This window comes from Cibotium barometz, chromosome 41, assembly GCF_041138505.1.
Source record: "Cibotium barometz isolate CiBa-2024 chromosome 41, ASM4113850v1, whole genome shotgun sequence".
Lineage (NCBI taxonomy): Eukaryota > Viridiplantae > Streptophyta > Polypodiopsida > Cyatheales > Cibotiaceae > Cibotium > Cibotium barometz.
In genome coordinates this window covers 14,797,027-14,809,250 of record NC_141086.1, presented here as the reverse complement: position 1 = coordinate 14,809,250, position 12,224 = coordinate 14,797,027, and the positions used below count along the sequence as shown (strand labels likewise).

General features: G+C 37.8%; 2 protein-coding genes across 3 annotated transcripts; both read right to left on the bottom strand.

The window, feature by feature from the left end:
- Nucleotides 1-3,086: 3,086 nt before the first annotated feature.
- LOC147614704 (uncharacterized) lies at nucleotides 3,087-4,668 on the bottom strand. 2 transcript variants are annotated; one of them, XM_086779730.1, is made up of 3 exons: nucleotides 4,106-4,668; nucleotides 3,543-4,003; nucleotides 3,087-3,448 (listed from the first exon to the last, which is right to left on the bottom strand). In XM_086779730.1, exons 1-3 carry the CDS (start codon nucleotides 4,460-4,462, stop codon nucleotides 3,322-3,324), a joined length of 945 nt encoding a protein of 314 aa, XP_086635856.1. In that variant the 5' UTR covers nucleotides 4,463-4,668; the 3' UTR covers nucleotides 3,087-3,321. The 2 variants fall into 2 exon arrangements, with proteins under 2 accessions (XP_086635856.1, XP_086635857.1); XM_086779731.1 differs by having other exon boundaries at nucleotides 3,087-3,428.
- Nucleotides 4,669-6,111: 1,443 nt separating this feature from the next.
- On the bottom strand, nucleotides 6,112-7,398 carry LOC147614703 (uncharacterized). Its single transcript, XM_086779729.1, has 3 exons — nucleotides 7,334-7,398; nucleotides 6,427-7,197; nucleotides 6,112-6,308 (listed from the first exon to the last, which is right to left on the bottom strand). The coding sequence occupies exons 2-3, from the start codon at nucleotides 7,194-7,196 to the stop codon at nucleotides 6,299-6,301; spliced, it is 780 nt and encodes a 259-aa protein (XP_086635855.1). The 5' UTR covers nucleotide 7,197; nucleotides 7,334-7,398; the 3' UTR covers nucleotides 6,112-6,298.
- Between the last annotated feature and the right edge of the window lie 4,826 nt (nucleotides 7,399-12,224).

The window sequence follows — 12,224 nt, the reverse complement described above, 5'->3', positions numbered from 1 at the left end:
ATGAGATGTGATGTGAATGGATGTGATGTGATGTGATGTGCATCAGTCTCTCTCTGAGATTTTCACATGGCTCCTGACTCTTTGGAGCCTCACATCTTCTCTTGTCTTTAGTCTTCTTGTCTCGTGGGGTAGCTTCTCTTCACGCGTCCGTGTCTTCCTCTTCTTTTTGTCTTCTTGTTGTGGGCAGCTTCTCTTCTCGTGTCCATGTCTTCCTTCAATGCTTCCTCTAGCTTTTCTGGAACCTTGTTACAGGTGCGGAGCCAAAGCCGAAACTACCCTGACAACCTACACAGCAACAGGTTGTAGCTCATAAGCAATGGTCAAAAAGAGCATACAAAGTTTTGCATTACCTGTCTATATGTATCTCGAATGCTATACTCATACATATACATGATGCTGAGAATCCCAAGGATGCATGGAATACATTGGTAAAGTTGTTTGATACAGACACTGGTGCTCGCAAGTCTCAATTTGAGAACAGATTCATAATGTGAAACGGAAAGGAAGGAGCATCCATGATTATGTACAAGAGAGATGTCTCGCGTAGCAAGGTTGGCCGAGGTCTTGACCAGCCTCGGTTTGATTTAAATGGTGAGCTTCCGGATGGATGAGGGACCAAGGAAGCGGCCTATGAGTGAAGCACTAGGTGACCTGACGAAGGATCCTAGAGGGTGCTGACCATACGGTACTCAGGTGAAGATACCCACGTGTGCGTCAAGGAAGATATTGGAGCAAGGAGTAAGAGTTGTTTTTTGAATTTGGGTATGGATCTGGTTGATTGACCTTGCTGGTCCTCGAGCGACGAATGAGTCTATGGCTTTTTTATATGGATCTGTTGGTTGATTAACAGAGAGTCCATCTGGATTTTTATAAGTGAATATATTTCCGGGTACTATGAGCTAGGAACTATTGAAAAGGCCCTTGACTGGACAGGTGAGTGTTCTGGTTGCGCCAATGATGCCATAGGTACACTGATGAGGGAATGATTGGAAATTAGAATTCAACCGGATATTTTGGAGGATTATGATCAATGACACTATGGTTTCATTAAAAGATTGTTTTAAAGAGAGCTGAATCTATGAAAAAGGCAATTTCTTATTGGGTGTGTAAGTGGTGTGACTAGCTTGAAGTTTGCATGAAGATCTGGCTAGGGGGCCTGGGAAATCTTTTCCCTGGTACTACCCAGGACAAAACCTAACCAAATTTCTAAATGGATTCCATTACTACAGTGGTTGGCCAGTTGGCTAGCCCATGGGACTGGATGGGGTTAGGCTGGACTAATGGATCCCAAAAATGAGACTCGATTCTGTTATGGTACGATATATGAAGGAAATCCCAGATAGTAATTGTTCTATGGAAAAGAATCAACGGCTGTTCCTCTTGAAGAGGAAAAAAGTGTTGGTCTCTATGATCCAAGTGCAAGTTTCTTCTTTGATTTGACCAAGTGACTTACAAGTTTGGTCGGATCAGTTTGGTTAGTTAAGGCTCTTGACTACGTTAGAATAAAAATATCCTGGAGGAATCACCTATGCTTTCTAGGCAAGGGAAGTTTTTCCGGGTTCGATTTTTGGAAGAACCCAGGGATTAGTCTCTTGTCTGAATATCCGTGGGCAAGGCCCCAAGTGAGAGGCTCTGCCTTGCGCAAGAAGTGCTACTTTTGTTGCTAGCACCCCCAAATTCGTTGCACGGAGGGGGCAGGGATCTTTGAGAGAGAGAGAGAGAGAATACTTGCTCCAAAGGGCATACACCACCCAATGATATCGACATCTATGTTCATCGCATTGGTCATATAGGGCATACTGGGAGGGTGGGGATAGCTAAAAATATGTTAGTTGCATGGCTTGTGTGTGTGTGTGTGTGTGTGTGTGTGTGTGTGTCTGTGCGAGAGAGAGAGAGAGAGAGAGAGAGAGAGAGAGAGAGAGAGAAGAAGAAGAAGAAGAAGAAGAAGAGAGAGTGAGATGTAAAATTTCGGGATTTCTCTCTCTCTCCCCCCCTCTCTCTCTCTCTCTCTCTCTCTCTCTCTCTCTCTCTCTCTCTCTCCCACAACAAATTTAAAAAAATCCTCCCTACAGTAGTAGGCCGCGCTGGCATGGCCTACCACAAGGAGTTTTTTAAAAAATTTGTTATGGGGGAGAGAGAGAGAGAGAGAGAGAGAGAGAGAGAGAGAGAGAGAGAGAGAGAGTCTTCAATGTCCATGTTATTAGAGCAAATCCATGATTTAAAATGTGCAGTTATGGATTTGTTTTGATACTTATTGTTTATGAATTTGTGGAGACCATGGAATGGCAAGGTTTACATCATTGTGTTGTCAATTAATATCCACTGAAATCTTGACTTGCATAAAATTTAGGGTGGGGGATGTCAGAGGGAGCGATGTCCACAAGCCATCAAATGTTATACCATTGTGTGTGTGTGTGTGTGTGTGTGTGTGTGTGTGTGTGTGTGTGTGTGTGAGAGAGAGAGAGAGAGAGAGAGAGAGAGAGAGAGAGAAGAAATGTCTATGTTCGTGGGGTATGTCTTTTCTCTGAGCGTCATGGTCTGAGCACATTTTTCTGAGCATGGCCTATATTGTGATTTCATAGACAATTTTATCATAACATCACTCACCATTTAGTCATAAAACTACCCCAAGAAGATACTATATACATTTCTACCCCACAAAGATGCCGCTAACATCACACACCCTTTAGTCATAAAACTACCCTACAAAGATGCTATATACATTTAATTACATTTCTTTCCAATAGTATTTAGGGCTTATAAGATCCCTTTATTCACAAAACTACTTTTCATGTCTACTTCATTTCAACACCCTCCACCTACATCATCCATCATTCATACTACCATGATAGATAGTGATGATGAAATGATTGCAAGTCACATGGTGAAGAATTTAGGGTGCAAATTTGCATGCATCTATGCCGAAACATTTATTAGTTGCAAGGAGATACTTCAAGATTCAATTCACCATGATGATCATTTGTACACAACTCATAGTTTTGACATGCAAACCTTAATTAAGATATGACATGATTATCACATCTCTAGCAAATAGAAAAAGTTTTATGAAACCGACATGCTCAAAATTGAATATGCGATATTGAGATTAATATTCATGGTGGGTACTCACATGATGTACTAATAGTTCTTCAATATGATTACTACATCTCTAGCAAATGAAATAGGTGTAAGACACCACAAAAGTTATGCATGTTCAATACTAGGGCATCACAAGCAAAATGAATTGCTTGAAGGGAAAAACTCATGTCAAATCACTAGACTCAATGCTTGAAGGGAAAAACTCATGTCAAATCACTAGACTCAATCTTCTTTACGAATGTCATCCACATAGATATTGCGACGATGCCTTCTCTCTTTGATGGGGGCATTGAATGCAATGTCATTACACATCATCTCAGCCATAGCACCTGCATAAGAAGGCAAAAAGCTAAAATAGATCAATCAATATCAATGCCTCATTGATAATAATATTCTCCAACAAATAAGTTTAAAAAGATTAAACACGAGAGTAACATACTTACTAGTCGTCTGGAAGATTAACAACCATTTCCACATCTTCGGAATCATTTAGAGTCCCATAGTTGCTTAACACATTTCCCTTTCCTTTCTGTCCATCCAAAAATGGTTGCAATATAGAATTGCAAATGTCAGGATCATTCTCAATAGATAAGCATGCTCTCCCAGAATGCATGCATGCTTTTTGCATAGAACCAGTCCCAGCACCTAAGTCCACCACATGTCCAGAAATTGGACACAAGAACTCCAAGAAGTACAACATCATGCATGGAGCCTTCTCCAATGCACCTCTCCATGGAATACTCTCTCCATGTTTTATAGTCTGCTCACTTGTTGGTAAATAATGATGAAACAAACTACTTCCAAAAGCAATGCCCAATTTGGTACCAACCACGGAAGCATTTCCAGGATTACAAACACAAGACATACCAGCCCGATGAAGAAGGCATAAAACCACAACATCCACCTAAAGATAAGAAAAGAATTAAACATATACTTAGTACAAGCCATTTCATTATACGAGAGCATAAATTCTTTCAAACAGGTCATTGTATGACAATTGTCTCACCTTATGATCAATACCACCAACTTTGATTGTGCAATATGCATCTAAGCATTGCATGTACATTCGACACGCAAACTCCAATCTACTGATCCTAGCATAACGCTCAACCAAATGAAGAACATGAGGAGCACACATAACTAGGATCCAGCCAGAATCTGAAACAACTGTGGCCGCTGCTAGCAAGGAGTAGCGTACATGGTCCTCTGTTAATAAATTCCAAGATGGAGATGTGGAATCCTCTACTCCAAGAGCTTCTAGCTGTGTAGGCAGATCAATAATGACAAAATCTGCAGCCCAAGCAACACTCTTACCATTTCTTGTTTTTCTTTCACCTCCAAGACCCACAAAGTATTCCTTCATGTCTATATAGGCTTGTGTGAAGTTTGAGACAGACAATTGCTTCCCAAACTCGACATAATCATAGCACCAAACCTTGCAATGTGAAGCATCACATGTGCCACTCTGATTCAAAGTTAGAGAGGTCAATGGAATGTACAAAAAGCAGACAGACCTATCTTTCCATTTACATCCTTTCAGAATGGGTGTAGACTGCAGTACCTACACATCTGTACCCACACCACATATGTAAAGACACAAAGTGATAACAACATATGTTACACAAACAAATAATAGCTTGAAAAAAGATCAAGAGAACTTACCATTATTAGTACCAGGATTTTTTGGTGGCCTACCACCCTTCTTTAGTTCCATACTTGAATCTTTGTCCTTTTTAGTCATCTTCTCAAGTGTTTTTTGAACCTCAATGACTGCATCATCCTCATGGACTGAATTTGAGCTTGATGAACCCATCTCTCCCTTTTTATGCTGTGTGTACAGCTCTACCTCCTCCTCGATGCAACATCCTTTTTTCATATCGAGCCACCACCACGGGCAGTTCTTTCTCTCCCACTCAGAGAGCACTTGCTTCCCTTCTTTTTCTATCATGTTTGGAGAGTACATACAGAATTTTAAGTCCTGGATTTTTGTCCATACTCGACATATGGGCAACAATTTTTCAATCTTACCAACAACTTTTAAGGATTGCAAGAATCTGCATACAATAAGAGTCTTAGTACAAAAGCGAAATACTTAAGGATGGATTTTTAATTGAAAAGGAAAAAACATGTATTGCTTACCTAAATACCAATCGTCGAGATGCCCTCGTCATCTCCATTTGTCCTGTTGCAGTTGTAGCAACAGTCATTGAATCCTTTAAATCTTCATAAAGTTCAAGTCTGTTCATTGCTTGTATTTCCCCAAAATACTCTCTCAACGTAGGATCTTGAGGAAGCACAAAGCTAGCTTGTTGACTAGCAACCAAGACCTGAGAGAGTAACCTCTCAGATTCACAAAGCAACTGATCCATCCATGCCTCTTTCACCATCCACTTTATGAATTCTCTATCAGCTTTTGGCATCCCATAACTTGTTCTCAAATTTGAATCTGACCCTAAGATTCTGAGGGTTGCTAGTTGTGTCTCCTTTGAGACTTTTGCAATGGAGATGTTATACAACTTTTCCAATGTGACAATGGATGATTTATCATCAAATGGGAGGCTCCACAAGATATTAAACCAATCTTCACCATTTGTTGGTTTGACAATAGACAAAATCTACATATAAACAGTACATGCAATCGTCACACTCAACTGTATTTTTTAATCATACAATACATGCATATCCCATACCTTGATCATTTTGTAAACAAAGATCATATGACCAATCTCAAAAAACACTTGAACACTTTAAAAAGTCAACTTTATGTTAAGAATCATTAAATTAACCATACCTTGATCATTTTTCGACCATACTTGAGATTCACATCCTTTCGAATACTTTTAAGTGATTTCTCCATATCAGCAACACTCAAATTTGGCTGAAGTTCCTTTAACTTTGCCTCATAATCTTGCTTGTATAGTGGCTAAAATATATTCCAAAGAGATGAATGAGTACAATGAATTAGTTAGTTCTGATTTAAAAGACATCCATGACAAATGGTATGAAACTTACTGCAAATACCATTCTCCCTAGCATCAGAGATGTCAAAGGATACCAAGTACTTGATCCTTTACTGCTTTCATTTGCCCTATGCTTTTCAAGTGTCTTTTTTTCTTCCTCAAAAAAAAGTGATAAGTACTCATTCTCATCACATGAACACATTGTCTTCGTGTTGAACAAATAATCCTTGAGATTTGTTTTAATAATTGCTGTTTCATTAAGGCTGAAAATTGAAAAATACATAGCTTCAAACATATTAAGAATTGTTCACAAAACCCTTAAAAGCTCGAAAAAAGGTAACACATATAAGTAAGAACTCGCACTTACAGATTGAACCTTTGAAGAGCAGCTATTAGCTTCATTTCTGTTTCTTTCTCTGGAGTAATAAAACTTGCTAAAACTCGAATATGCCATGCCTTTGATGTCTTGAATTTCTCCTCAATTAGAGACATCCATGCAACAGTACGGTGATTCCCCTCCCACACAAAAAACATCTTTCGAGACAAAAATGACCAATCAGCATCATCAACAATCTGTGCCTCAAATTCTGCATTTACATCCCTCCAACAAGAATCCCATGATTGTTCAATTTCATCTGTCACCTCTTGTGAAACACCATCCGAAAGTGTTGTAGATAAAATAAACATTCCTTTCTGTTGAATATATTTTTCTGCCTCTAGAGCTTGCTTTAGGCTATCCATATCAGTTCGTAGGCCTCTCACTCTTGTGTTTACAACACAACGACATAATGGGATCAAGGGAGCAATCTTTCCAGGATTGACTGCAAGAGATTCAATAACATCCTTCCCTTGGCCAATATCAAGTGCAGCAGGAAACTCTTGCTCAAACTCCTCATCTAGTTGTTTATCCTCTTTCTTTCTCTTCTTAGAAGATTCCTCCACAATTATAGTAGTGTCTTCAAAGTCTTCCATCTCCTTATCCTCTTCAACTTCAATTTCAACCTCTTTTTGAATCTCTAAATTTGGTGTAGATTCCACTTGCAAACTTCTCTTGCTACTTGTCCTTCCACCTCTCTTGCCTCCTCGTTCTCCTCTTCCACCTCTCCCCCTCCTCTCAGAAGTTCTTAATTTTACCATCCTGCCAATGTGACAAAGATGCATTTAAAAAAAGAAGTCATCACATGGCATAGAATAGACTTACAAGGTCAATTAAGTCCCAGCATTACTTCAATAGCATACAAAGAAACCCCAAGAGGCTTCAAAATAGAAAATACCTGAAGCTTGATCGTGATGCTGCTAATTGAAGTTGCACTTGACGAGATGATGGGGCTTGAGGAGACTAGCTGGACAACAAAAGCATACAAGAAAAAGTTATTAAGCATACAAGAACAAGTTATTAACCTTAAAAGCGTACAATATCTCGAATAGTGTTGTGTCTCCTAAGGCCTCCTCGTCTCCTTGCCTTATTTTCATAATAGTGCATGTGTCTAAAAGGGAAGCAAAAAATCTCCAAGTACTATGCGTACATATGTCAATATCATTTGATGGACATATCATAATATGCCTTTCCTCAGTTTTAACATGTTATATTTAGGTCACATGAGATAAAATGAAATCATTCATGTGTGATCCCTGTTCCCACCGAGTAACGGATTCACGATACTGGCAGCGGAAGTAACACATCATGTGCGGGTAGGGGTCTCACACTCGGGGCCTCGCCCACAGATATCCGGACAAGAGACTAATCCGTCGGTTTGTCCAAAACCGAAACCGGAAAAACTTCCTTTACCCGGAAAGCATGGGCAATTCCACCAGGATAACTCTTTACTCTAACGTAGTCAAGATCATTACGGATCAACTGATCTGACTGCACCTTTAACGGTACTTGGTCAAATCAAGGAAGAAACTTGCACTTGGATCATTGGGATCAACGCTTTTTTCCCCATCAAGAGGCACAGCCGTTGATTCCTATCCATAGAACAATTTCTATCCGGAATTTACTTCATCTATCGTAATAATAGAAATTAAATCTCGATTTACGGATCCATCAGTCCAGCCTAACCCCATCCGATCCCATGGGTTAGCCAACCGCCCAACCACTGTAGTGATGGGATCCAATTTGGAATTTGGTTAGGTTTTGTCCCGGGTACCAAGGAAAAGAGTTCCAAGGCCCCCTAGCCGGAATTTCATGCAAACATAAAACTAGCCACACCACTTACACACCCAATATGAAAATTGCCTTTTTCTTAGCATCAGCTAACTTTAAAACAATCCTTTAATGAAACCATAGTACCACTGATCACAATCTCCCAATTTATCCAGTTGATTCATAATTTCCCATCATTCCTTCATCAGAGTATCTATGGCATCATTGGCAACTAGAACGCTCACCACCTGTCCACACAGAGGCCGTTTCCATAGTTCCTAGCCCATAATACTCGGCAATATAATCACTTATCAAGATGGACTCTCGTTGAAGATCAGCAAGATCAACCAACAGATCCATATAAAAGAGCCATGGACTCATCCGTTGAGGACCAGCAAGGTCAGTCAACCAGATCCATGCCCGGTTTCACAAAACAACTCTTACTCCTTGTTCCAATATCTTCCTCGACGCACGCGTGGGTATCCTAGGCGACCCAGAGCCCGAGCACCGTATGGTCAGCACCCTCTAGGATCCTTCGCAGGTGACCTAGCGCTTCACTCATAGGCCGCTTCCTTGGTCCCTCATCCACCGTACCGGAAGCTCACCATTTTAATCGAACCGAGGCTGGTCAAGACCTCGGTCGACCTTGCTACGCGAGACGTCCTCCATTGACTCTCCGTCAGCAGTTGCAACTTTATCAGTTAGGTCTCCACGACCTTAATCACAAGACGGTCAAAATGCTTCCCCAGCATTCTTGACATAAAACAGCCATTTACAAATAGCATTTACAAACAGTTTACAAATACAGTTTCTATATTAACTCTATTTTTCCACATTATCCCTCATTAATCCACATTACTTATTCCACATTCCATGTATATGTGTACTCATCCAATCACCTCCTTTTCCATCTCTTCACTTCAGATTCCTTCACATCACATATCATATATTCACATCCATATCCACATCCACATCCACATTCACATCCATACATCCACATCTACATGCTTATCTCCATTTTCACATCCTCATTTATACATCCACATCCCATATCCACATTCATACATACACATCCATACATCCACATCTACATCCACATACATACATACATCCACATCCACATTCCACATTCACATCTATACATCCACATCTACATTCACATTCACATACATCCACATCCACATTCCCATACATCCACATCTATACATCCACATTCCACATTCACATCTACATTCACATTCACATACATGCATCCACATCTACATGCTTACCTCCATTTTCACATCCTCATTTATACATCCACATCCCATATCCACATTCATACATACACGTCCATACATCCACATCTACATCCACATACATACATACATCCACATCCACATTCCACATTCACATCTATACATCCACATCTACATTCACATTCACATACATCCACATCCACATTCCCATACATCCACATCTATACATCCACATTCCACATTCACATCTACATTCACATTCACATACATCCACATCTACATTCACATTCACATACATCCACATCTATACATCCACATTCCACATTCACATCTACATTCACATTCGCATACATCCACATCTACATTCACATTCACATACATCCACATCCCCATTCCCATTCACATCTATACATCCACATCTACATCCACATACATACATACATCCACATCCACATTACCTCTATGCATATACATCTTCATGCATATATCCATTTTCATGTTCATACATCCACACTCCCATCTCCATATCCACACATCCACATACATACATCCATTTTCACCCTATCACAACCCATATACATCTTATCCTATCACATACACTTCTTACCTCATCCCATACACATCTTATCACATCTTAATTCATCTTATCACCTCTTATCATCTCTTATACACCTCTTATCACATCCTATCACATCTCATATCTATTTATAGAATACAAGAGAACTCTTATATTTGATATAAGATTTCTTTACACATTTACTTATGCATAAATTCCATTTAAGGAGATTAATACTTCCGAAGAAAAATCAATCTTTTATGCATCTTCCTATGCATAAATTCATTTTAAATGAAAATGACACTTTTGAATTAAAATTCAATCTTTTATGCATCTTCATATGCATAAATTCAATTTAGATGAGAATGACACTTTTGAATTAAAAATCATTTTTTTAAAATGCATCTTCTTATGCATAAAGTCAATTTGGTAGGAATTACACTTTTAGAATAAAAGAATTTCTCTTATGCATCTAAGTTATGCATAAAATCCATTTATGATGAAAATCACACTTTTAGTATAAAAAGAATATCTTTTATGCATACCTCCATGCATGAATTCCAATTATGATAAAAGTTGCACTTTTATAATAAAATAATCAACTTTTATGCATACCTCTATGCATGAAATCCAATATGATAAAAGTATCACTTTTGATATTAAAAAAAAATTATCCTTTATGCATACTTCTATGCATGAAAATTAAAAATGATAAAAGTAACACTTTTGATATAAAAATTTTCCTTTATGCATACTTCTATGCATGAAAATTAAAAATGGTAAAAGTAACACTTTTAATATAAAAATTATCTTTTATGCATACTTCTATGCTTGAAAATTAAAAATGATAAAAGTAACACTTTTGATATAAAAAATTTTTCCTTTATGCATACTTCTATGCATGAAAATTAAAAATGATAAAAGTAACACTTTTGATATAAAAATTTTCCTTTATGCATAATATTAAAATTCAATTTCTCCATGATTGTAATGAAATTCTTTCAATTAATCTAGGATGATAATTCCTAGAATATGGTAGGAAGTCCTCTTTTTATGCTTTGAATGAGATTATTTTATGCATAATTTTTATAAAAATTTTGCCATAGCTCCGCTGCTATGACTGATAAATCTCAATTTTTCTAAGGGATAATGCTTATCATTAAGAAAATAATTAAAATAATCTCTAATTGGATTATCAATCCATAATGGATTGAATCATTAATATACATAAACTAAAAGCATAAGAAAAAGCCATTAATTTGGCCTCAAGCATAGCTTAATCTTGGGTTAAGGAAAAGCTTTATGAAAAGCTTGATTTGGATTGAGAACGGTTCATGAGTATGACCATTTCTTGAGTGAGAGAGAGAATTTACATAAAAATCATTAGAATTTAAACATAAATGAAAATTAACTTCAATAGCATTATGTAACTCTTCACTACTATTCAAACTTCAATAGCATTAAAAAAAACCATACCAATTAAACTTCTCAAGCTTGAGAGGGGTTGAGAAGAGAGAAACATTGAGAAATTATAGAAAGATCAATATTCACTAATTACCTTACAACTTGCTTGATTCTTTGTTCACGGTAGAGGCCCCCAACCAATCAATTGGTTAAGTATGTTGATGGAGCCACTAATGGGGATTGAAGAAAGAGGGAAGCTCCAAAAACTAGTGAATTATTAAATGAATTCATAGTTTCTGGCTTAGGTGGAGTAGAGTAACGATGCATAAACACTATATATTTTTCAACAAGGGGGAGGCTTCTATTTATAGGAAAAATTGAGCTCCTAACCAAACAAACTGATTCTAGAATTTTCTAAATCAGTTTGGTCAATATTTGACCATTTTTAGATCAGTTAAGCTAACTTTTTGGAACTAGACTTGAATGAGGAGAGAGGAGAGATGAAATATCTCAATTTTTATGAGTTTAAAACTCATTCAAGCATGTGAAATATGCACCTCCTTTAAAGAACTCCCCTTCCTTACATATGTCATATTTTTAATATTGCTCATAGTTTTTTACTAATAAACCTTGTACATTTTCAACTCTTCATCTTATGTGAAATATGCACCTCCTTTAAAGAACTCCCCTTCCTTACATATGTCATACTTTTAATATTGCTCATAATTTTTTTACTAATAAACCTTGTACATTTTCAACTCTTCATCTTATGTGAAATATGCACCTCCTTTAAAGAACTCCTCTTCCTTACATATGTCATA

Coding starts and splice junctions, on each gene's coding strand:
- LOC147614704 (XM_086779730.1), bottom strand. CDS start 4,462: ATGAAGGAATACTTTGTGGGTCTTGGAGGTGAAAGAAAAACAAGAAAT. Junction 4,004..4,105: donor TTGGTGGTATTGATCATAAG/GTGAGACAATTG, acceptor TCTTATCTTTAG/GTGGATGTTGTGGTTTTATG. Junction 3,449..3,542: donor GTTAATCTTCCAGACGACTA/GTAAGTATGTTA, acceptor GATCTATTTTAG/CTTTTTGCCTTCTTATGCAG.
- LOC147614703 (XM_086779729.1), bottom strand. CDS start 7,196: ATGGTAAAATTAAGAACTTCTGAGAGGAGGGGGAGAGGTGGAAGAGGA.